The 25,181-nt window shown below is 40.2% G+C and overlaps 1 protein-coding gene across 2 annotated transcripts; it reads right to left on the bottom strand.

Annotated features, from left to right (window-relative positions):
- Positions 1 to 1,412: 1,412 nt before the first annotated feature.
- Positions 1,413 to 13,758, bottom strand: LOC103476339 (alpha-1A adrenergic receptor-like). 2 transcript variants are annotated; one of them, XM_008428617.3, is made up of 6 exons: positions 12,962 to 13,753; positions 12,607 to 12,852; positions 9,502 to 9,753; positions 6,500 to 6,893; positions 2,516 to 2,637; positions 1,413 to 2,452 (listed from the first exon to the last, which is right to left on the bottom strand). In XM_008428617.3, exons 2-6 carry the CDS (start codon positions 12,775 to 12,777, stop codon positions 2,144 to 2,146), a joined length of 1,248 nt encoding a protein of 415 aa, XP_008426839.2. In that variant the 5' UTR covers positions 12,778 to 12,852; positions 12,962 to 13,753; the 3' UTR covers positions 1,413 to 2,143. The 2 variants fall into 2 exon arrangements, with proteins under 2 accessions (XP_008426839.2, XP_008426837.2); XM_008428615.3 differs by having other exon boundaries at positions 12,607 to 13,758.
- Between the last annotated feature and the right edge of the window lie 11,423 nt (positions 13,759 to 25,181).

Raw genomic sequence — 25,181 nt, 5'->3', positions numbered from 1 at the left:
AGATTTTCCTCTGTCCATCCTGGTTCGTAATGTATGAGGTTCTAGAAGAGTCAGTGAGTTGAAATCATCAATAACATTTATTAAGGGCAAAATGCAGCACTGGTTCATCTGCATGTTTCTTTATCGGACAACACAGCAAAAATAGTTTCTGATTCCTTTTGTAGATTTTTATCTTAGCTACACCTTAAAGTTCCCTAATGTGTCCCTAATGCACCATTTCCTTTAGCCTTACATTTGTATACGTGTGTGTGTGTGTGTGTGTGTGTTTGTGTGTGTGTGTGTGTGTGTGTGTAAACATGTGCATGCAAGCAGCTAAAAGAGATGGAGGAAAACACAGAATTGTTTATTCCTAACAGCCCCCAAATGAGGTGGCACAGATACCATCCCACCAGAATCACTAAGTTTGGTGCATGTGGATGCTAAGCTAAAACATGGCGGACCGTTCTTTCAAGGCGTCACATTGTGCTGTGGCCCCCCACACAGAACGACATGTCTCCAGTAACGGCCCCTTGGACACGTCCCACAAAGCTAAGCTAATGTGACACTAAGATTGAAGTCATTAAACATAGCAATGAACATGGCTGAAACCAATGAAAACATACTAAATTCAATGATTCTCAAATAAGGTCTATCAAACATGATAAAAATATTGCTAATTTAAAGGAAAAGAAGAAATGGAGAAGTAAAGCAGCACCGGTGGAGGAAAAACCAATCAGTACAGCAAAAATGAGCATGTAAGGTAATATGTAAGATTAGTTCATATGTAGAACCTCTGTCACACTATAATGTGGAACACCACCTAGTCAAACTAATCCTTAAAGCCTTAGAAAAATGGTTTAATTACAATAAAATAAGAAAAACATAACATAAAAAACTGTACAGTAAAATAAAAGATTCCATAAGACCTTCAGTAAAACCCTCAGGATAAAAAGTTAAATCTTAAAAACGGACGAAGCTAGAGAAAGGTGTGAAAACTGCGAAGGTCCAATCCCGTGGCTTCTTTCGGGCCGGCTGATTGAACTCAGCGGGTGATTGGTTCATTTGCTGAGGGGGCGGGAGCGTTATTTTTTAAATGTCCATCATTTGACACAGTTAAAAGGAATCTAATTTGATGAAATGTTGATCCAATGTTATTCACACAAGCTTTTAGTCAAATGTTCTACTTTTGATTCTATTAGCTGTAACTTTGTTTTATATATTCTGTTTTTCTGTGAAACTCTGCAAGTTTATTTTTAAAAGGCGCTTTATAAATAAACTTGACTTACTTAACAGCAGACTGCAGCATTTAAAATCATGGAAAGTCCAGCAATGAAAAAAACAAAACTACTAAACAATGCAAAACCTGCAGTGATTCAGACTCAGGGTTCAGTCCAGATCGGTTCCGGATGAGATCAGAAAAATCCAGGCATGAGTTTACAACACAGCAAACAGGTTTTTATTGAACCGAACAGAGGAGGTGAATTCACACAGACCGGCTGATGATGGAAGTAGAAAAACAATACAGAAAAAAAATACAAGCGGCTGCAGTTCTTCCGCTGTCCGCCAGGTGGTGCTGCAGGAACACAGCAGCTGCCTTCCTGCAACCAGGTTAAAACTAACAGTTCCCAACTTCATCAAAACGTCTTCATCCTCTGACAGAACCAGTGATCGAGTCGCTGCAGGAACATCTGGGGAGCACAGCTGGATTCAATTCAACACTGAGATATAAAAAACCCTTCACAATAAAAGTCATAATACAACCACTGATACTTTCACAATAAAAGCTCGGCAAGATCTGAACGTATTCATCACAACGTAAAACAGAATAAATAAATATGAAGTTTAAGAGAATCTGTACTTATCAAAGTAAAATCAGTTTAAACTCGGTGTATTGTTGCTTTATTTATTTTACAGCTTTAAGCAGATAAACTTACTCATGATGGATTTATCTCACATTAATAAAAACTCTGATTAACTTAAATAAAATGCAGATCTGATCCGGTTCTGTTTTTACAGGATCTTAGTTGGCTCCTTCACAATAAAAGCCTGGAGTTCTAAAGTCTACACCTGGAAGAGGAGCCAGGTGCGTCCATGAGGCTGAGCACCGGATTGATCAGTGTTTATGACATCATTTTCTGTCTGTTCTCAGAGGGCGATTCCTCTGTCATTCATCTTCTCTGGTGATTCTCAGGCCGTTGGCCCCGCCCCCCGGCCTCCCAGCATCCTTTGCGAGCGGGGACGGACCGGGTCTTGGCGCCGACCCGGGCAGTGGGCGCTTGGAGGCGGAGGGCCACGGTGGCGGGCGGAGCTTGGCGGAGACGCAACAGGGACTATGGCCGGCGGAGGACAGCGTCTGCTGGCTGCCGTTCAGGAAGGACGAGGCGTTTGACCCTTGCTGGCAGCGGTAGTTGTAGTACGCCTGCCATCCCTGGCGCTTGCTCTTCCAGCGGCAGTGCAGGATGCGGATGAAGGCCTGCGGGCGGAGCAGAGCGGTGAGGAAGACTGCGGGGAGGGGAGGAGCTTCCCCGGGCCTTACCTGTTTGAACTCGCGGCTGTAGCAGGGGTAGATGATGGGGTTCAGGCAGCTGTTGAAGTATCCCAACCAGAAGATGACCTTGAAGAGCGTCTCTGGAGGTCGGAGGCTGCTGTTGAACGAGCCTGAGGACAAACAGAGAAGAAGATCAGAGTTTCTAACGAGGCGACCCTCGTTAAGGAACAAAGCAATTAAAACAGCAAGTAGTCTGAACTAGGAGAAAACATATTAATGTCCATTTATCAAAGTCATACTTTTACCATATTCATTTATAAAAGTCACTGTTTAAAGCTAAATATTTACCCAGCTCAGAAGTTAATTATTTAGTCTGAAGCTAAATAGTTAGCAGAAAGTGAGATGGGAGAAGATAGCGGAACAATGGAGGATATAAATGTTTTTACCTACATTTAATTAGGGATGCACAGACCCACTTTTTTCACTTCTGATATTGATATTTGAGGTTTAGTATCGGTGATGCGGGTATAATACAGAAAAACAGCTGAATTCACTTAAAATGTTTCTTTAAAAAAACAGACATAAATGTCCTGAATTACACATTAATTTGATAACTGCATCAGCACAGCTCATCATAACACCAACAGCTTTAATTTGTTCAGTCAGGGCAGGTAGTAGAATAACAGCCAATAGGTTGACTGTCTTTGTCAAACATGTCAAAAACAAACTTCAACAAACCTTTCAAATGGTTCAGAAAGTGCAGGTAGAAATGCTACATATAGACGCTTAACGTCTTTAATTTTAATTTAAAAAAACTGGCCAGTCAGGAACTATTCACATCGTTCTACAAACCCTTGTGATAATGCTGTGAATAATTTAGCTATCGTGTAATTTTAACATTTAAAATGAAAAACAAAAACCAAACTGCCGAAACTTATTGGAGTCTCAGCTCTGCCTCTGAAGGAAAACTTCCTCGTCTTCCTCGGCTCGTCCTAGAGCTCGCGCTGATGATCCTCTGATGAGCCACTGAGTGTCCCTGGATCATCCTGGATTTAAGCAGAATCAGGTTCTGGATCGGCCCGGCTCCTCAGCAGGTGGATTAGCGCCGCTGCTCATGGACTTGTAAGGCCATCCTGTGCCTGAGGCTCTGATCTCTGACTATATATGAAGAGTTTCCCGGCTGAACCAGACGATGGAGCCATGTGACACCTGCCCGCTGTGCAGCAGTCCCAGGAAAACTCATCTTTCCAAGTTTGGAAATCCTCCTCCAAACCGGCAGCAGGACTTATTTTGGTTGGCGGCGAAGGAAATTTTGGGTTCCTGCCACGTCGTCCAGCGTCGTCCAGGAGCTTCTGGAGGAATTCAGCTGGTTTCAGACCAGTTAGACCGACTCTGAAGTGGTTTCTGGCTGCTGAGAAGAAAAACTCTCAATAAAACCGACGATGAGACGTCTAGGTTGCTAGGAAACCATAGAAGACGCTCCAGACGCTGCCTGATGGATGGAAAGCAGGTTTCAGTGGGACAGCTGGACTGAACGGAGGAACTGGACTCATGGTTCCACCTGGAACCTTTGTTTTCATTTGTTTCTGGTACGCCCGTATTTCTGACGCACACCCGCCAACAGCAGTGATGGAGGATGAAGCGGCTTCTCTTAATTTTAGTTTAGTTTCTAAAGATGTAGCAGCTAATGCTAATGTTAGCATCCACAGCAATGATTTCTAAAGAAGCTCCATTTGTTGTTGAGCTCATACAGCTGTTTATTCAATAATTTAGCAGCAAAAAGTTTTTATGAATTGAAAATGTTGCTCATTTTGTCGATATATGGTTTGATTAACATTTGATTATTAATTACAGAGCCTGGAATTAACGCTCTTAAAAATAAAAACGTCAAACCCCTAATGAAAATATATTTCTGAACCTGGTATCCAGATTAATTCAAAGCTACAGAAAATTAAAAGATTGAATTAGTTTGGACTTTACCTTTTAGTTAAAGTTTCAAAATAATGAAATTAATTTAAATATTTTTAGAAATGTCCGATTTTTAAAATAATAATCCTAAATCACCTAACTCACTTTATTGGTTCTCATCTCAGACTAAAAGTTTAATGACTCTTTCAAGAAAACAGAATATTTATTTTAATTGTAATAATATAAACTAAGCTGAATTTAAGGAAATACAAAACATTATTAAAGGTTTCATTTGCTCCTTTGTTCCCTGTAATTCCTGGATCTGAAGGTCAGATCCTGCAGGTGTAAATGCAGCTGCTCTGCTGCAGCAGCTTTAATGCAACACTGCAGCTCTTCCTGTGAGGACGCAGTGCAGATCATGACTCAGCAGAGAGACGAGTTCCTGAGTGGACTGTCTTCATCACCGGCCTCAGCCTGTTGGACAGCCTGAAAATGGAAACTCAGCCCGAGACAAACTTCCCACATTACAGAAGAGAAAACAGCTGAGCTGGTCTGGTCTGGTGTCAGATAACCGGGCCGAGCCCACAGATTCAGCTGCAGGTCCTATGAAACTGAGTTTACTCTAGATTTTGAAGCCGCCATGCTTTAGAGTCCAGAGGAATCGGGTCGGGTTCAGAGTCAAATCAACCAAACCCTTTGAGCAACCTGTTCCCCTCCTGGCCTGTGGGGGTGCTGCACCAAGAACCATTGAAGGAAACGACATAAAAACCTCTAAAGACACTGAGAGCAAGGTCCTTCTTCACCAAACGAAAACTAAAATGGAGGCGTCAGATTTTAGCGGTTGGAGAATTTCTCTTTACTCTTTGACTTTAGTCAATGGCTTATGGTTTTTAGAGCATGAGCCATTTCTCCTGCTAGCGCCAGGCTAGCATATTAGCTTTGGATGTATTTACCCAGAATGCCCTGCATTGTAGTCCACTTCCTGCTTTTGGAGCAGTCTCCGCTCTGCTTGGTGTTCACATTCAAACCGAAACAGAGTTCACTTCAACCGAACACAGACCAAGGTTTGGAAGACCAGAGGTCAGAGGTCGATTAGCATTCACACCTCATCAACCAAACCAGACTTTATAGGCAAAGGGGTTGGAGTGGGATTAAAGCGGACAAAACAGGGCTGGTGGAAAAATTTCAGTTTGGGTTCAGTTCATTTAAAGACTTAAAACTTTGGTAATCAGTTTGCTGAAATGAAAAAGAGAACAGATGATTAGAATAATCTGTTGCTGCTGGTTTGGGTTAATTAAATCGTCCTCTGTACTCAGCTGATCCATGTGGCAGCACAGATATGACTGTTTACAAACTGCTTCCTGTCTGCTGTGATTGGCTGGATCTGGAGTGATAAACTTTCATGATGTGGGAAACAAACTTCCTGGTGAGGAAACTGGACCCGTTTCAGCATTTTTTCTGTGAAAGTTGGTGAGCTGCAGCTGAAACTATTCCAGACATTCAGCATCAGTAGCCTCCTGTCGGGGTAAAAATGGATCTGGTTTCATCCTGGAAACACGGCGAGGCCTGCTGAAAGAATCATGGGCCCACAGCTAACCACCAACAGCTAGCAGTGCAGAACCAGAGATGATGTTTGCTCAAGATTGATGGGAGGCGGCGTGTCGGACTGATTTTCAGCTGGACTTCTTGTTTCTCCTCTAATGAAGCGGCTCAGTTGTGATGTGTCGGGTTCTGACCCAGAAACAGATGTTGAAGTGATAAAATAACACCCCACCTCCGATAAGAATCTCATTAAATACGTTCTAATGTTTACTCTACTTTGACTTTTACTTCTAAAGGTTATTAAAAGCTGAAGCATTTTTTGTCAGCTAAAAAGGATCTGAAGCAGAAATGGTAGAGAAATAAAAGATCTTTGACGGATGATCTGTTGAAGAAACTTCAGCCTTTTTTAATCTAAACAACGATATTGATGAAGCGTTGCTCCATCACTGAGACGATTGGGTCAACAGAACCGGTCCAGACTGCATCAGGCTGACATCAGCTAACACCTCTGCAGACCCCACACATACTGGACACAAACTATTTGCTTTAGATGAACCAATCAGCAGCGCTGTGTGGACTTACTGATGGGCAGAACCAGGAAGAAGGGCAGCCAGCAGAGGATGAACATGCCCACCACCACGCCCAGCGTCTTGGCAGCTTTCTTCTCTCGTGAGAACTTGAGCAGCTTGACGGTGAGGGCGCCGCGGCCGGTCGAGGCTCCGCCCCCTGCGGCCTTGGCGGGAGGGCAGAGGTCGTGGATCTGCTGGTTCCGGCAGTGGATCCTGAGGGTGAGCTCGTTGGAGTCCTCGGCGCGGTCCCTCATCATGCCGGCCTCCAGGTTCCTGGTGGTGCGCTTGGCCACCACGTAGACGCGGCAGTACATGGCCAGGATGACGGCCAGCGGGATGTAGAAGGAGCCCAGCGACGAGAACAGGGCGTAGAACGGCTCCTCTGTGATCACACACACTGTGTCGTCCTGCACACACAGGCACACAGCAGAACTTCAGCCTGACCTTTCACCTCTCAACACCCTGGAGAACACCTGCTGCTGGTTCTAACACTCTGAGGACAATCATCTAAATGAACATCTGTAGCATAAAAGTATAAACATTAAACATAATTTAATGCGTTTTTCATATCTAAAATAAAATAAGTTGTTAAATAAAAAATCTGCAGAATGAGAAGGGATTTTTTACAGTTAATTGTCAAAATAATCTATTACAAAACTAACCATTAGCCTGAATGTATAATTTTGACCCTGTTTGAATTATTTGAATCCAGCAATCTAAATTAGTGCACAGCGTTCCTGTTAAACTGCATCATCAACTGACTGAGGATGAAGAGCAAATCCAGAAAATCCTCAAAGGCCCAAAATAATCTGAGCTTCAGGTCAGGATGAGGAGATGAGTCGCCTGGTTTCCTTCATCAGTCACAGAAATATCAATGAGATCATCAACTAATTATCAGCAACCCGGATTCAGAGACTCTTTCAGTTACAATAAACACAAAATATGAGATGTTACCAAACGTAAAATATCATCAGTAAAACAATTTGATCAGTTTTTACTGATATCCAGGTTTTTGAGATAAAAAAACCTGATTTGATGAAGATGAAGGTGGGTGGAAAACTGAAGCTTCTGTTTCTGACCCACAGATGAATTCAGAGACGGATGAACAGATGGAGAACCGTCTGCTGATCATCCACGAACAGATTCTGGGAACTAGTTCATCTGCTGCTGAAAGAACCTGAACCGTCTGGAACTGAAATGACTCAAAACTCACCAGCACAGATAGAAATACAGATAATAACTAACACTGACAGAGCAACACTGTCAGTATTAATAACTAATACAGAGAGATAAAGAGATAATATTTAATCCTAAAGTATTATAAAGTAATATACTGAACAACCAGGATAATCAGCTCCTGATTTCTGTTTCAACTCATCAGGTTAAAACAGTGTTTAACATAAGAAATATTATTTCCTACAGTTCATTATCTTACTTAAATGTTAATATCATTTATTAATCCCATTTAAAAAGATTAATGTGTACAATATGAGGAAAATAATGAAAATGGTAAAAAAAGATATTAGATATTATAAGATATTAAAACAGATATATCAGTGAAGTTTTCATGTTTATATTTTTATTAATGTTTTTCTGTTTCTGTTAAATGATAATCTTGCTCTTTAACTTGTTTTTGATCATATTGTTTCATCCTTTACTGTTTGTGTTTCCAGGTTGAAAATATTGCAGGATATTTATATAAACTTATTCTTGTTCGTACTGATTTGACCTGATTCTTCTGGCTGGTTGCAATATTCATGTTTCAGAGCGACGCAGCCTGAATCCAGACATAATCTGAGGAGATATTAGGGTGATGGTACAGAGCCTCCTGCCTTCACCACAGAGTAACCATGACAACCAGAGAAACAATGAAAAGCTGCTCAGAAATTATAAATAAAGACTTTCCCATTAATCATTTTAAACAAGCCATTTTTATAAAATACATCAATAAAAAGTGATATTTTTTTCTAAAATGAGATCCTGTGTTTATCATTTTATCAGCTTCCGAGGCTCCAGGTGTATGAATATTTATGGGCTCATCTGTTTTTCTCTGTGCAGAAATGAAAATCCCCAAGTTGAGTTGGAACCCTGAACACATCTAAAGGATAAACTCTGTAAATGTGGTGATGAATTGAGGTGATCAATTCATCACCTGGCCTCTGGTCATAATTCAGTTTTTATTCTGAATTATGTCTGAACGAGGCAGAAATGAAAACAGCTGATCCCGTCTGAGGAGGAAAAAGCAGCTAAATGACTTGAGTCTTCAGCTGTGGAGAAAATCTCAGTTCAGTCTAATATTTAACTCAGTTTCCAGAGAATGAATGAACTCTTTGTTTTTCAGACGCTGTTTGCTAAAATGAGATGAAAACATGATGAGCCAATGTGACTGTGTGACCACCCAGAGTGACGTGTGCGTTGGATTATTTCAGCTCATCTCTCTGTGGAAACAAAGTTTCCCTGAACGCCTCGACGCTCCGAGCCTTAGAGGTCCGAACTGACCGTCGACCAGGCGAATGATAGAGCAACACACTCACAGCAAATATTAACATAAACATTAAAACACCATTCGTTATCTGGAAGTCTATATTATGAACTCCACCTGTGAATAAATCTATTAATCACTTTTTGAATCCAGTTATTAAATAATCGCAGTACTGAAGTTCAGGTCTGAGCTTCTTCTTGTTCTGAGGATTTTTTAGCTCTAAATATGGGGGTACATTTGTCTCAAAAGTATTTAATCAAACAAGAACTAATCTCAATTTTAAAAAAGTAAGTTGTGTGCAGAATGTGATAATAGTTTAAATTGGCTGCAGCATTAATATCATATACATACAGATCTGTTTACATCCGTGATGTAAACAGATCTGTATGTTTACATCACACGGCGGAAATAAACTGAGATGAATTCAGTAAATAGTTTCCTCTGGTTTCTGAAACTGTACCTGGAGCCCAGAAGCATTTAATAAATATCAGAAGTTGTTCTTATTCTGTTCCAGTCAGACGGCCTGGTGTTACCTGTGATGGCGGCTGCTTCCAGCCAAGCAGCGGCCCGATGGAGATAACCAGCGCCAGGATCCAGACTCCCAGCATGGCCATTAGCGCGCGCCTCCTGGTGACCACCATGGGGTACTGCAGTGGGTAGCGCACGCCCACGTAGCGGTCGATGGAGATGACGCAGAGCGACATGATGGAGGCCGTGCAGCACAGCACGTCCACCGCCGCCCAGATGTCACAGAAGATCCGACCAAACACCCAGTAGCCCAGAACCTGCAGGAACCAGGAGGAACGTCAGAGATGGGCCCACTGCACCGTTCAGATTCACAGACACACACACACACAACGCTTCAGGGATGTTCTGCTGGTTTTAAACCAGTCCCACTGGTTCTGTGATCAGTCAGTATCTGAACTGGAGCAAAAATCTTTATAGAATCCGTTAAACCTGAACAGAAAAAACATTCAGTTCAGCCTACATGGTGTGTGTGTTATGGCTGTGTGTGTCTTAGAGCTTAATTTTATTATCTTTGTTTAATAAAATGTCTCGTATGAAATGTCCATTTTGTGTGAATTTAAAACAATAAAGTTTCTACTGTACGGGTCTGTCAACATTAACATATTATCCTGGACGATAAATCGTCCCAAATTATCATGATAAACGATATTGTTGTTTTGAGACCATTTTCAAATTACATAAAAGGTAAGATCGAAGATCAATAAACTATAAAATCTAATAACAATTTAACACTGAGAGATCTGGAAGACATTTTAATATCCAAAATAAATAAACTAAACAACAGAAACAACAAATAAAATGAATTATTAAGTCTCTGTAAACAAACTTGTCCTTCAAAAAAAGAGAGCTCTAGTTGAGACCAAAACACCAGTGAAAACTTTTATTATCCGGTTTTTGGTAGAAAGAGAAACAATAAATCAAGGAAATGGAAACTATTGAGTTAATTTTAATTTAACATGTTATTTATTGGTTTACTGCTTTTTGCAACAGGTTTATTACTGTATGTTAAATGATGTAAAATTATTTTTTAACATTTCATGTTTTCTGCCTTTTAGTTCTGGATTTAGCTCCACTAACGTTGTGACCATTTTTCCTGTCCCCCGCAGCATGATGCTGCCACCACCGAAACAAACCAATCCTTGGTTCTTAAACTGAACAAACTTGAGCTTTTGGCCAGCCATGATAACAAATGTTACTGGGAGATAAAATGTCACAGAAATGATCATAATAAATGATACTGTTGTCATATTGAGACAATTTTTAACTAATATAATCATAAAATCAGAATAATGCAAGTAGCAACCCTCAACACTGGAACTGTTTAGTTATAGTAGATCCTGTTTTTACTCATTTGCAGTTACAGAGGGGGTCAAAGGTGAGGAATAGCTGCTGATGTTTCCTCTTCAGGATGAACAGGCGGCCATGTTGGCTGGAACAGAAACATTTACTGAGTATGTTTCGGGGCTGGATTAAAAATGAACCGTCTGGCCTGAAATAGAATAGAAAGGTGTGTGTGGATGTTCAGGTTGTGTGTTTCCTGCAGCTGGTCTTCATTACGCTGATTCTTTAAAACGAGTCAACAACTGTTTCCAAACAGAGCCGTTCTGTCTGCCGTCAGCTAATGGAATAATCTGATCTGCCGCTGAAGCTAAAAGTCATGAGGAAACACAAACAGCAGATATTTCACATTTTTACACAAACTGATTAAATCGCTTCAACTCAGATGTTTTCTGTTTTTTCCTCTTTTGTTTTCCTCCATCTGGGTGCAACTAATTATTATTATTAATGTTATTATTACTGCATTTACAGTAACACTTCCCCCTACTACAGCATTGTGAGTACCACCAACCATATTTTAGTATTTCTACAAACGCTATATGTTTATGTTATTGTTCTAAAAGCTGCAAAATATATAAAATTATAATTATTATTGTAATATCAAAATATGCATCATCGTAACAGCAAAGCATTGCTTGGATATAATATATGGCAGGCTGACATTTGAGCTGACATTTTCTTTCAACTTTCAGACAGTGGTGAAGCGTAACCATGGCAATGCTTTGTTTTACGATGGGGAGCAGCTGATTAGAATCTCTACAGCTAAAATAATTCCTGAACTTTGACCCTGAAGAGTCTTCCAGGGCCGATCACTTCCTCTCTGGTTGGAGTCTCCAGCATCTCCAACCAGAGAGGTGCGGCTGAAGCAAAGGAGGCCGAGCAGCAGCTGATGACATCAAAAAGAACGTCCTAGTGTTAGCATGTCGTTACAGTCATTAGCCTGTTAGTCAGTAACAGTCTGCAGTCAGAGGCCTGTTTAGACCCATAGCTAGACTGACTGCTACAGGAAGTCTTTCCAGCTCAGAGCATCACCATCAGCAGAGACTTAGTGAAACCAGTTATGATTAAATTTAGTTTCATTTTGGGATAAATGACGGATTTTTATTGATCTGTTTATGTTCTATTGCTTTATTAATTTGGAGCCATTTAAAAAGAAAAAACATGCATGTATAAAGGAAATATACACACATACACATACAATAATCTGTGATTTCAGATGTGGTCATTTTTCTATATCTTACAGCTGAGAAATACTATTTGTTATGTGTTAAAATATAAATAAAATATACTATACCTATATGTTTATTACAATATATTTTGAATTGATTTGAATTTAAATAAGGGATTTATTCCATGTTAAAATGCATTGATATTTTAGATTTCCAGGTAGCTGTGCAGTCATAATTATTACACTTGTTACATTTGCATTTATCTCACTAATATTAGCAATATGGTACAATAAATGCTGACATTTTCTGTCTTCATTATTATTATTATTATTATTATTATTATTTATTTATTATTATTATTATTAATGTTTTTATCTTTTCTAATATTGTTACTCAGCAACATAAAAAGGAAACCAAACAATTGAGCTTAAAGCAGAACTAAATATTGCTATTTTTCATCACTTTTACTGTAATTTTACCAATTTATTCAATATAAAAATAACTTTTCCTACTTTCTGGGTTTCGCTGGAGCTCTTCAGAGCGGAAAGTAAACACGTAGATAACCCATAATTATCATAGACTGATCGATCAGGGTTCACTGACCTCCAGGGTGGCGGACACCGGCAGCACGGTGGTGCCCAGCAGCAGGTCCGCCATGGCCAGGTTGATGATGAAGTAGTTGGTGGGGGTCCGCAGGTGTCGGTTACAGACCACCGACAAGATGACCAGGATGTTCCCCACGATGGCGAACATGATGAAGGAGGCCAGCACCATGCCCACCGGCACCGCCCGGCTCAGGTCCAGCGGTGTGGCGGAGTCCGGCGGCCCGGTCCGGTTGGAGGAGGAGTTCTGGTGGAACAGGTCCGGCAGGGAGTCGTTAGTCCGCAGACTCATGCTGGGAAGCGGTCAGATGTTTAAATGGAAATGAACGTTCACTGCGGATAACACCGGGACTTACTTTGATCCAGTGTGTGGGGGAAACTCTTTAAATGTGTGTAAGAGTCCAAACAGCTCCGGTTCCGTTAGTTTATAAAGAGTTTTTAGATGAAAACTTGTGAAAAGAGAGAAATGACCGGCTCCTGGTTCTGGTTAAATCCCGGGCTGAGCTGGGCGCTCGTGCGGAGCTCGCTCGGTTTGAGCGGGAGGCGCGCGCTGTGCAGCAGCAGGTGGAGGCTCGGGTCCACTCGGGTCCATTCGGACTCCTTCGTGGGGTTTGGGGGTCTCCGGAGCGGCTGGCGGGCTCCTGCCGGCCCAGCGGAGCTCCTCCTCGGCTTGAGCTTTTGATTCAGGCGCAGGGAGAAGATCTGCGTCTCCTTTTATGGTCCAAGTGTTTAATGTGGGAAAGTTGGGAGAGATGAAGGAAAAAAAGGCAGACACACTGAAACACACTCAGCTGCATCACTCCCTCCCAGAGGCAGAGCGGGACTCATCTGATCTGAAGATGCAGCTTCAATTTAAACCTGCAGCCATAAACTACAATGTTTTACTGGGATTTTATGTGACAGACCAAAACAAAGGGTCCACAGCTGTGACGATTGCTTTTCAATCTGAAAAGTGTGAACGGTCATGGTGGTATTGCAGGGACTGATGGATTGATCAACGATTGGGACGTTGTACCAAAACAGCAATTTGCAACCTTTACCATCCAAAGAACAATTTCTGCACATAATGCAGCTGAATAAAAAGTAAGTTAGAGCTATAAATTTTACATAACATAAAAAAAAAAGATAAATGTTTACTTAATAATATTGTGATTTGTCCCCCATTTTATCGCTATTTTTAGGCTATTAAATAAAGAAAAACATCAAACATTTCCCAAAAGAAGATGGATGCATTTTCTTCAATGGGATGTTGATATTTGTGGTCAATATTTAATTAAAAATGGCATAAAAATATATCTTAAAAGCTACAACTGGTACTTTGAGTGTAATTTATTTGTGGAAATTCATGGCAATTGTTACTTAAAAGAACAAAACTAAAAAATAAAAAAAAGAAACCCTGCCTAAAACACACTCCATGTGCAGAGAATATAACATTTTGTGAATCCTCAGCAAAGCAGCAAAACGTGTGATTGATTCTTCCTGCTGAGTGCCAGTTTATGCCAGTTTCAGGAACAAAATGTTCCAAATGTTTCACATCTTTAGTAAAAATGATTTCTTCCTCGTTTACAATGGTTTGTATTTTATACTAACTCTATTAGAAATAAGGAATGGATTGTGGCAGAAACAGAAAAGAGAACCAGATTTTTTACTATAACCAACATAAATCAATGCAATCAAATATTAAACTGGTTATTAAAATAGCTTTATTCTTCTCTATCATAACTCAGGAACGCCTTCTGTTTGCTGCTCTGCTTCTCGTCCTCCTACGTTAAAATCGGCATATTTAATGTTCCAGAGTCTGTTTCTCTGCAGACACCAGGCTTCAGCCTCCAAGTGAATAATTCAGTGACTGTAATTAACTCCTCATAATGGAGAGCAGAGGAAGGTCTACCACTCATTTAACATCACTTGATGTGTCAGCTGTTACAGAAGCAGAGGATGGAGGTTTAAACGTTCCTCTGCTGGAAGTGAGCCAGCAAATAAAACCTGATTTAGAGAAAAGCCTCAAACTGCAAACGATTTCCTTTAGATGCTCAGAGCTTCATAACCACAGCCGGATCCTCAGGTCCAGTTCAGTTTGGTTTAAGTTTATTTAATAATTTACACGTTGCTGCAGGTTTGGATGATTGTTTGGGTTTTAGTGCTTAAAGGTTTAGCTCCTTTTTTATTGTAATTGTGTTGGTTTCAACAGGAAAAGTCAAAGTTTCTCTTTTTACTCCAGAACTCCATCTCTTTGTGACCCAGCATAGCGGCCTAATTTATGAGCGATCAGAGGTTTCCCATGATCTACATAAAAATATTTGGCCATTCCACAGAAAATATGAATATTTTTGGAATTAAAGGGGACCTGTTATGCTTTATTTTATACAAGTTACTATATCTCTATGGGCAAGTAAACATATTTATTACATTTTTTTGCACATCTTTCTCAGATAATCAGATTTCACTCATGAGTTCTGCCTGTTTTCAGCCCCTTTCAGAATGAGCTGCTTTACAGCTCTGTCACTTTTATGCAAATGAGCTGCTGCTAGCCACGCCCCCAACACAATGTTTGCACTTTATACAGATGAAAATGGCTGCAAACAGATGTGTAACTGTTTAAATAATGACAGTAAACATCATGAATTCAGCCGCGTTTTCTGTACGTTTAGTTGACAACAGTAGAACGCTTTTTTTTCAGTGGTAAAACCAGCGGAATAGCTTCGCTTTGGTTGCTAGGTAACTGGGCGGGGATTGGCTGGAGTTGCTAGGTAACAACACAGTGCCTGCGGATTGTGATGTAATAATCAGAGAGGTTTTCCAGACTGAAAAAACATGAACTTATTGTCAGAAAACAGATGTTTGGCGTCTTTTTAGAGCTAGCAGTTGAGCTCAGGGTTAGAATAGTTCAGGTTTCTTCTATAACTCTGGTAGAGACCCAAATTACAGAACAAAAACTTCCAAAACGGAAAGTGACTTCTGCATAGCATGTACTGTTAAAACTTAACAGATTTTCTTCTGTTAATTTATAATGTTTAAGTGATTAAAAGCTTTTATAGTGTTTTCAACCACATGTCATGATATGGTTCAAAATGCGGCCGTTTCATTACAAGATACCATTTGTTGTGTTATTTAATGTTTATTTGTTTATCTGAATTTATTTTTTCTACAAATGCCTAAAATTCAAAACTAATCTCAGTTCAAAATTGGTCCAAACCAGTTCAGTCCAGTTCTGGTTGTTTGACCTGAACCACAGCAAAAAATACGATTTCCTTTCCTGTTTGCTGAATGAATGCATGAATTAACCCTCACACCCCCATCATAGAGGTTGAAGTAATAATTTGGTCTAAAGTTAATGTAATTTCTAAAAGACCAGCTTGATTCAACATAATTGGCTCCAAATAATTGGATGAATTAGATTTGTACTTGACCTTTCACCCATTTTCTAGAAGAGTTAAAACCGTTCATTGAGTGATTCTGGTTACTGATGTAAAGCTGGCTTTACCAACAAGCTTTAAAATTCATGCACATTTTATTGAATTTTGCTCAAACAGCTTCAGGCAAGGTTGTGTTAATTAAATGCAGTCAGGTAATAGTGAACAGTTGTTTTAATTATCAGCATGCAGGACAGTTATTTCCTTTTCTAATTAATGTCTCCCACTTGTAGCCAAACAGATAATCTTCTGAATAACATATTCAGACTTGAGGCAATTTATTATTCAGCCGTGAAAGTTTTAAAACAATATCCCTAAAACTTCATGAAATTATGTCACAAAGACACCTGAAGAAACTAGATTTAATACAATTAAATATGTAAGATATGAACTTAAATATTCAGATTTACGTCCATTCATCATAGACATGACGTGTTAATTTGGGACATTTATGGATTAATTTGAACCGTATTAACTAGGTGAACAAGTTGGGATATAGATATAGTTTCTATTGACCATATAATTATGCAATTTGACATTTAGAAAATACATTCATTTAATAGAAACACAATAGAAATGTTTCTATAAAATGTTTTGATGCTAGGTTGAGGTGGGTTTTTTGGAAATTTGGTTTATTTTGCAAAACTGTAATGAAAATACTTTTTTCGCATCACATCCGGTAGTTTATCACACAAGTCATGTGATAAACAACCGAATGTTGTTCGCAGAGGAAGAAGACGTAGTTGGAAGATGATGCCGCTGTTACTGCATGTATTTAAATGATTTATTGTGTGAAAAAACCTATTTACATGTGGATTTAATTGCATTTCCTATTTAATGGAAGCACAGCAATTGCAAAATTGTGGGGATTTTTTTAGCAAAACATTGACAAAATTTTGCACACATTCATAATGGAAACGATGCAGAGGGTCAACGATAGTGAAGCAATCTCCAATATTTGGCCAAATGTGTAAAACGCCACGTAGCAAGTTGAACCTCAACCAGCCCCTGGGATTTATGGAGGGGAAATAAACACCAAGGCAGCTCTGTCTCATATCAGCAGATTCATTCAACCTGTTATTAGCATGTATGCTAATAATAGGATAAAATAGCATATATGCTAATGCTAATAACAGGTCAACAGTGGAGCTAATTTTTCGTTTAGCGCTTCAGAGTTTTTGTTAATCTTCAAAATGCTTAGTGCTCTTAGCTTCTACCGAATTAAATTTTGCAGATAAATTCTTCTTGTTTGTGTATGGTGCTTATGCGTCAGATTTACAGACGTACCAGAAACGATTAAGCACAAAAGTTCCACCTTGGGACTTTACAAAAAGCATATAAATAAAAGCAATTTTTTGTGTCAAATTTTTTTGACTCATTAAAATGTATGCTACTACATAATCTAACCTCTGTAAAGTTTTGCATTCAGCTGCTGGTTTTTGAGAGGAAACATTGACACACGGTGGTCACTTCAGCCCCCCGGGGGTCCGTCCACCAACACCACACCGCTCATTTCATTCCTGGAGGCTCCATTAACAAAGCTAATAAATTTCCTGGAAGTGCTAACGGTGAATGTCCTCAAACACAGAAATGATTTAATGAGGAGATTAAATGCGTCTGGGCTGCTTCCCTCTGGAACAATCAGAAACAGCGGGTACCGACCCGCCGAGGAGGCGGAGCGGCTTCTGTTTGTCAGGTTTCACTCAGAAACACGACACCAGGTCCGGATCCAGGCCGGACCGGGAAGAGTCCCGCCCTGACGTCTGGGAGCGATGCAAGGCCAAGGCTGCATCACTTCCAGTCAAGGTCGCCCAGTTCCAGCTGGTAAAAGTAGCCTAGCGGCTATTTCCAGTTAGCAATGCGCAGAATCCCGTCAACAACACGGCAGCAGTAACCGTCGTGACAGCGGCAGCCAATCACAGCGCAGATCCACAGGCGGGAGGCTCAGGTTCAGTTGGTGTTATCACTAGGAATACCTTCTGTTTGAAGGTTGTGAAACCTTTGTGAATAACATCACAAAGGTTTCAACAAAAGAGCATTGGGGTCAGAGGACAGTGACAAAAAAGGAGTAAATTTCTGCCTAAAAGCTCAGAAATTCTGGGAATATTTTCTAGAAATTTTTTTTAAAACAATTACTTTGAAAAGTAAAAAAAATTGCAAGAAAAAACTCAAATTTTGAGAATAATCTAACAAATTGCCTAAAAATTTAAAATTTCTGAGTTTCAAAAATAAAATAAAAAATTATTAGAAAATCCCCCCAGATATTTTTCAATTAATCTCAGAAATTAGCGAAAAACATGGAAATTTCTCAGCTCCAAAAGTTGAAAATTTTAAGAAGAAAAAAACAAAGTTCTGAAATTTTGATATTACTCTCCAAAGATTTGGAAATTTCTTGAGTTTCAAAAGCTCAAAGTTTAAAGCTAATAAATCTCACAAATGTTCTACTTTTGCAGATTATCAATCTTGTTTTTTTTCTAGAAAGATTCTGTTCTTTTGGCACAAATTTGCGCCTCCTTTATTTTTCTCTCTGTGATGGCCCTAATAGGCCGCTGTAGGTTTCCACCATCTTCATCAGCCTGACATTAAAACGCTGTGTGACCTCCACATGGAGGCCGTTCATCAGTCAGGAGGCACGGAGAGCTTTCTAACGGTCTGAGCGGAGGAGGAGGCGTGTGAGTCAGACCGAGGTGAGGCAACGTCAGCACAGCTTTAAATTCCACACAGACTCCTTAAATCTGCAGCTGACAGGCTGATGGGGAGGATGAGGAGGAAAACGTTCAGAGGAACCGGAGTCTAAAAAAGACCAAACGCGTCATCAAGGTCCTTTTTCCCCTCCGGAGCTCTTTAATGATCTCTGTTTCAGTCACTTATCGATTCTCTGGTGGGGTTTTATGTCTTGAAGCCGCTGTAAGGGAGAGCGTATGATTTGACAGACAAAGTGAGCTGAATGTGCAGGTCAGCGCCGCTGCAGGTTGAATCTAAACATAAACAGTCAACAGAGACAGAGCGGTGTTCGTTCTACAGAGTTTTAACATCCAGTTTTGGTCTTAAGTCTGAATCCAGCTCCATTATAACATCTTTACAGACAGATTTTAAACCTATGAGGATTAAATATGCTCCTTTCTGTCTTTTAATTGTTTACATTGAGTGAAGCTGCCTTTGTTTTACCTTGGAAGGAGCAGACTGGATCTGGGAAAGCCGAACCAGCCAGTGTCGGTTCCAGTGGGATTTGCTACTGGTTGGGCTATATCATCAATGTGCTGCAAGTTGATAACTTTAGATTTACATGTATTTGATACATTCAGCCACTAAACAAACATGTTTACTGTGTTTGAGAACAAGAGACAAAACATCCAAAGTCCAAACCAACAGTTCAGCCTCCTGGTTGGTTGGTTCCTTCATTGGTGAATAGGATGATTGGTTTTGTTGGTTGATTGGTCTGTAGGTTGGTTCATTCATTGGCTGTCTGGTTTTGATGTAGCCATGGACTCAGTGTTAAAATTAAACAAACATAAAGTCCATAACCAAATCATCCAACTGTCACCTTCCAAATACTGTCAGAAATAATGGCTTTTTGTTGAAACAGGACTCAGACAAAATGGAAAATGCGTTTAGTGTTAGTTGGTTTATTATTAAAATTGTGTTTGTTTGTTGTTTTTTTATTGTTCTTCAAACCCAACCAGGCAGGTTTGGTTTGATATTCCTAATGGGTTTGATATCGCTTTAGAAACTTTAGAAATGCTGCTGATGGAGCTACTAGCTAGCATTAGCTTTGGATAGGCTAAGTGGTAGCCTATCCAAAGCTAACACTGGCTAGTACTCTCCTTTGCAGCACTTGTGCCAGTTCATCATTGATCAGATCAATAGCTAGCTTAAAAATATATAAAGCCTCCTGGAACAAGGACGTAGCCACCAATGGGGCCATAATAGTCTTAGTTATGGAGCTGAAACGGTTCCATACTTAACTGATCTCAGAGTTTCTGTCAACAGAAACATCGTTACTCTGAACTAGAGAGGTTTATATGAAAACACAAGATGTTCTTGAAACTGTTCAACGCTGAAACTTTATTGGTACTGCAGTACTTTAGCAGTTTCTACACATTTGTTTGGTAAAAATTTATTTTACTGCTTCTTTCTTTAAACCTCATGACTAAGCTGTTGTTTATTTTATTTCCTCAGAGCTTTCTATGGTTTGTAAAGCTGTTTTATTTGCCGTGTAAGGAACGAGGCTCCATAAATAAACCAGATACTTTCAGGTTTATCTTTTACATTTCTGTTGTTGTTTATCTCCACTGCCGCTGACGGATGGAAAAGCTGGTGGCGCTCAGGAGCTCTGATGAACACACACATCATCCAGAGATGTCGCAGTGTGTGTGTGTGTTTGGCACTATGATTAGTTCAATAATATCTGCAGGGCTCGTCTGAGAGCGAGCCAACGCTCCGTCAGCAGATGGTGCTTTTAAAAGGTTGTGATGCTGCTCATTATTCAACTGCAGGGAAACTTTAGCGCTGTGGCCGGAGTGCTCAGCAGCAAAAACACTCCGTTACCCCACAGACCTGCTCCTCCTCCTCCACTGCTTTCAGGCCCTCAAACATGTCAATTATCCTTTTAATCCAAAACACAAATACAAGTGATTATTAGAGTTTTAGGGGGACTGAGCGCTGAGCAGCACTGGTTTCTTCCCATGACCCCCGAGGTCGCCATGTTAGAAAACGTCTCACGCAAAGACAAAAACTGCAGTTTTCAGTTTCTGCGTTGGCCCCCTGAGGGCCCCTGAGGTAGCCAGGCCCCTGCTGACCCTCATTATGTTCATGTCAGAACCCAGAGTTCAGTTGGACCCGCTGGTTCAACATTAACTCACATCTAAAGCTTCAGAGCGAAGGCTTTGGAAAAAAATGACTTTTAAATGAAATCCAGGCATATAAAACTACAAAGTCATAACATTAGCAGGAAAAAGTCCTAATTTTATGGCTTCCATCCAAAGTTAATTGTACGCTATATTAATCATATCATGCTTTTTTTCCAGTAAAGCCCAAAACAATTTACAATTTTTTCTTTTTAAAAGCAAACGCGCAAAACCATCTTTTAGTTTTGGATCTACAATAATTTAACGAATCCTTTGTCTAAAATATTCAATGTTTAGTTAAAATTTCAACATTTGTTTTGTAAATTTAGTTTTTGAAGAAATCAATCAAAATGCACCAGAACAATTTTAGCTCACGTGACAAGAAGTTTGGACATCCTTATGTCTGTGCGTGCGTGTGTGCGTGTGTGCGTGCGTGCGTGCGTGCGTGCGTGCGTGCATGCGTGCGTAAGTGTGTGCGCGCGTCGGATTGTGAAGGTGGCTCTCTCCTGCCTTGGCTTTGATCTGAATTTCAGAGTCCCACAGGAACCATCAGTCAGTTAATATTCCTGCTGCTGGCCAGGAAGTGATGCTGACTCAAAGTGTCGAATCTGGGATGAATTTCTGCATCTCTACGACATCACAACAGCTGAATGAAACATCATCAGTAACATGTGCAACAAAATATGAAAATGCATTCATGTTATTTTCATAGAAAATATCAGTTTTTTCAAATCTATAAAATAGTTTATCTTAAAGTTCAAGAGTACAAAACTCCCAAGCTTCCACTCTGTTAGTTTTTTAAACAATAAGTTTAAAATGGATTTAATGGAGTTTTTCTCCTGATGGTCTGGTAGACCCGGTTCTATTGGAACCAGAACTTCATCATCTATTCCTCCACCAACTGCTGTGGTTCTCTTTCTCTCTGCTCTGAGTCAAATCAACCAAACCCTCTGAGCAATCTATTCCCTTCCTCGCCTGTGGGGGCGCTGCACCAAGAACCAGTGAAGGAAACAACACAAAAACCTGAAGAAGACACTAAGCGCAACGTCCTTCTTCACCAAATGGAAACTAAAATGGAGGCATCAGATTTTAGTGGTTGGAGGATTTCTCATTAGTCTTTGGCTAAAGACCATGAGCCATTTCTCCTGCTAGCGCTAGGCTAGCATGTTAGCTATGATTGTATTTACCCAGAATGCCCTGCCCTGTCATCCACTTCCTGCTTTTGGAACGGTCTCCGGGCGCTTGGCGTTCACATATGCATTCAAACCAAACCAGAGTTCACTTCAACCAAACCCAGACCAACGTTTGGAGGACCAGAGGACCAGAGGACCAGAGGTCCGAGGTCGGTTAACATTCACACCAAACAAAGCGAACCGGACTTTTTAGGCAGACAGACTGGAGTTTTATTAATGCAGATCAAACAATGACTGCAGTTGGATTTCGTTCATTTTAAGACCCTAAATGTTACAGCATGGTGTACTTTCTTTTTTCAGCGACTGTGTGTGAGAACATGGAGTTTGTCCTGTAGGGGTCATTGATCCATTCGTCAACAGAAAGGCGAAGTCTGCAACCATCAGCGCTGTCAAGAAGAACAGATTGGTTTGTTTTCCTCCAGCAGGAAATGAGGGATGAACTTCAGACTCTCTAGGAAGCAGAAAGAAAAGAGAAACACGTCAGCTGTGAAAGTTCAGTCAGAAAACGATGAGAGGACTCATCAGGTAGCAGACTGTCATCAACACTCAGGATGTCAGATTCACACACCCTTCAGTGCTGGTGAAGTTAGCATTGACAAAGCGTGACTTTCTGTCATGTTAGCTTTTTAAAAGCAAGAGCTGACACTCCAAACGATTAATTCTGATCCGGTTCTGTTCAGAACTATTGACCAGTCTGATAAAACTATCCATGTCTGAACTCCAACCATCTGGCTTCGTCTCAGCGAGCTTCTTCAAATATAAATATAAATCGAAAACGGTGTGACAGTCCTGATGCAATCTAACCAAGTTTCCTGCTGATAAACAAAGAAAGTTTTAACTCTAGGATTTAACTTCACATCAGGTGTAGAAATACACACTGCAGATCCAAACCGTCATTGTTCATCAGGCATCAACATCCTGGGTGCTTCGACTGACGTTAAAAAGTTTCATCCAAGTAACCTTTACGTCATTGATATGAGAAATGTGTCATAATTCTGCAGCAGAAAAAGCTGCACAAACTTCCAGAAAACTGCATAACAGCCTAAACACTAAGTGTTTTTAAATCTGGACTAAAACCCCTAAAACTAAAGGTAATTTAGAGCTAATTTAGAGCTGCTTTTGATCCATAGCATGGAACATTCATCAACATATTTTATGAAAATTTGCTCGATGATTTTAATGATGACATTAAACAAAATGTGATTATTGCACAGAAGTCTGGTTGTGGTTGGGTTTAATTAGTAGAACAATGCAGGTAAAAAAAAGTTGGATTTCAGCTAAAAATCATAATTCTGGATCTGGTCTCCAGCAGTGGTTCTTTGTTGGGATTGATCTGCTCATCGGGTCGCCAGTGCTGAGAGCGGCCTGCAGCTCTTTGATCCTGAATTATTCCTCTCCAGTCTAAAAACAGCAGCACGTCCCTTTAAATTTATCCTCCACATTCCTGGGATTGCGGCTTTCAGCACGAACCACTCAGGTGTGTGACAGCTGGAAAACAAGCGGCGTCAGGTTCTACGTTGTTCTGATCCTGGTGCTGATGGACCAGCTCTGCATGATTCTAAACAGGGAAATGCAGGACTTCACCAGACTTTGGGAGAAGTTCTAGTTGGTTTTCCTCCTCCGCTCCTGCTGGACCGGTGGCGTTCAGCGGCTGGTGGGAGTTTCACCATGATGAATGGAGGAGGACGCCATGCTGCTCAGCTGCAAGACTGATGTCTTAACGACTGAATTCAGGTCAGATCCAGACCTTAACCTGATACCTGGTGGTTGTTCCTGCTGCAGGGAGCCGTGGCTTCAGGATGAGCAGAAGAAGAGAGTTTTCCCTCTGATGGTGGAGCAGATTGAGGTGTTGCATAACTGGATGATTCAGAGCAGCAGATTTAGTGATGAAGATGAGGATGGTGAGGTTCAGCAGCAGGTGGAGGAGGAAGAGGAGAAGTCTGCTCTAGAGTTTAAAACAATAAATCTGAGTCCTTCAGCTCAGTTTCTGCCTTAAAAACACGTCCAAGATTTTATAACAAACTATCAAAATGGAAAGGAAGAAAATTATTTAAAGTCTGGCTGCATACATGTTCAGCGTTTTTATTAACAGTTTTTGGATTGCTATTGTAAACCTCCTAAAAACAAGAATTATTTTCCTTCCAAGTCACTGTTATGTAATATTTTGTGCTGGTTTGTCACAATCTCAACAGAGACAATGAAAGCTACACAATTTTTAAAAAGTAACCCCAGCAAACCAGTTATGTACCCATTTAAAACATTTTCTACAGCTTATAGCTGATTTTATATGCTTTCCATCTGTTGGTTTGTTACTTCATGTGTAAATGTTGCATTTTATGTAATTTTTGTTACTTTTTTAATAGAACACGTGTACTGGGTATTGTCCTGTGAATTGGATAGAGAGGGTGTTTTGATTTTTCTGCTTACTTGTCTTAAGACACAGGATGAAATTTAGTTTTTTGTGCCAACCCCTGCATATTTGCAGTGCCATGAATTGTGGTAATGTGGATTAAACCTTAAAGGGCCGGTATTATGGTTTTTCCAGGCACATAGTGTCATTTACTTTTATTTGTTATAAAACTGCTACATATATCAAACATGGCTTAAAAGAAATTTGATTTCGTAATGTAACTCCTTGAAATTGGCTCTCTGTCTCTTTAAGAACCTTCTGGTCTTTCTGAAACGCTGCCTTCAGGAGCCTATCTCAACAAAACTCCTCCATGATGCCGTTTTCTACCATTGTGGCGATCAACAGATGTGCAGTTACACAAAGTGTTTGCTAATTGCTGTTGTCGCTAGTCTGATGGAGCTGCATGGGGATGTGGAGGCGGAGCTTTGTAAAAAGAGGCAGAGCTTTGTGAGAGCAAGCATTTAGGCACCAGAGTAGTTGCCATGGAGATTAAAGAATTTCTAAAACATGCACAAGAGAATCAAACAAACACTCCAGGCATGTTTTAGATGAGGGAAAAATATTAAAACAAAAAAGTAAAAATTTAAACAATATTCCTCATTTAAACATCTTTAATCCTAGAAATGTGGATCTTCAGTCCCCATAAAACCAATGGACTACAAGAAAGATCCTAAATAGGCAATAAAAGCAAGTACACACTCTCTCATACACAC

Source organism: Poecilia reticulata, chromosome 14, assembly GCF_904066995.2.
Source record: "Poecilia reticulata chromosome 14, P_reticulata-male-v2, whole genome shotgun sequence".
In the NCBI taxonomy this organism is placed as follows: domain Eukaryota; kingdom Metazoa; phylum Chordata; class Actinopteri; order Cyprinodontiformes; family Poeciliidae; genus Poecilia; species Poecilia reticulata.
The sequence above is the reverse complement of the archived record's forward strand: the minus strand, read 5'-3'. Positions and strand labels throughout refer to the sequence as shown.

Bases quoted from the DNA above. Each gene is read 5' to 3' on its own strand.
- LOC103476339 (XM_008428615.3), bottom strand. From the start codon at position 12,897: ATGAGTCTGCGGACTAACGACTCCCTGCCGGACCTGTTCCACCAGAAC. The intron at 9,754-12,606 runs GTCAGTGAACCC...TGGTTCCTGCAG, and splicing joins CGGTGTCCGCCACCCTGGAG to GTTCTGGGCTACTGGGTGTT. The intron at 2,638-6,499 runs GTAAGTCCACAC...GTTTGTCCTCAG, and splicing joins CTTCCTGGTTCTGCCCATCA to GCTCGTTCAACAGCAGCCTC.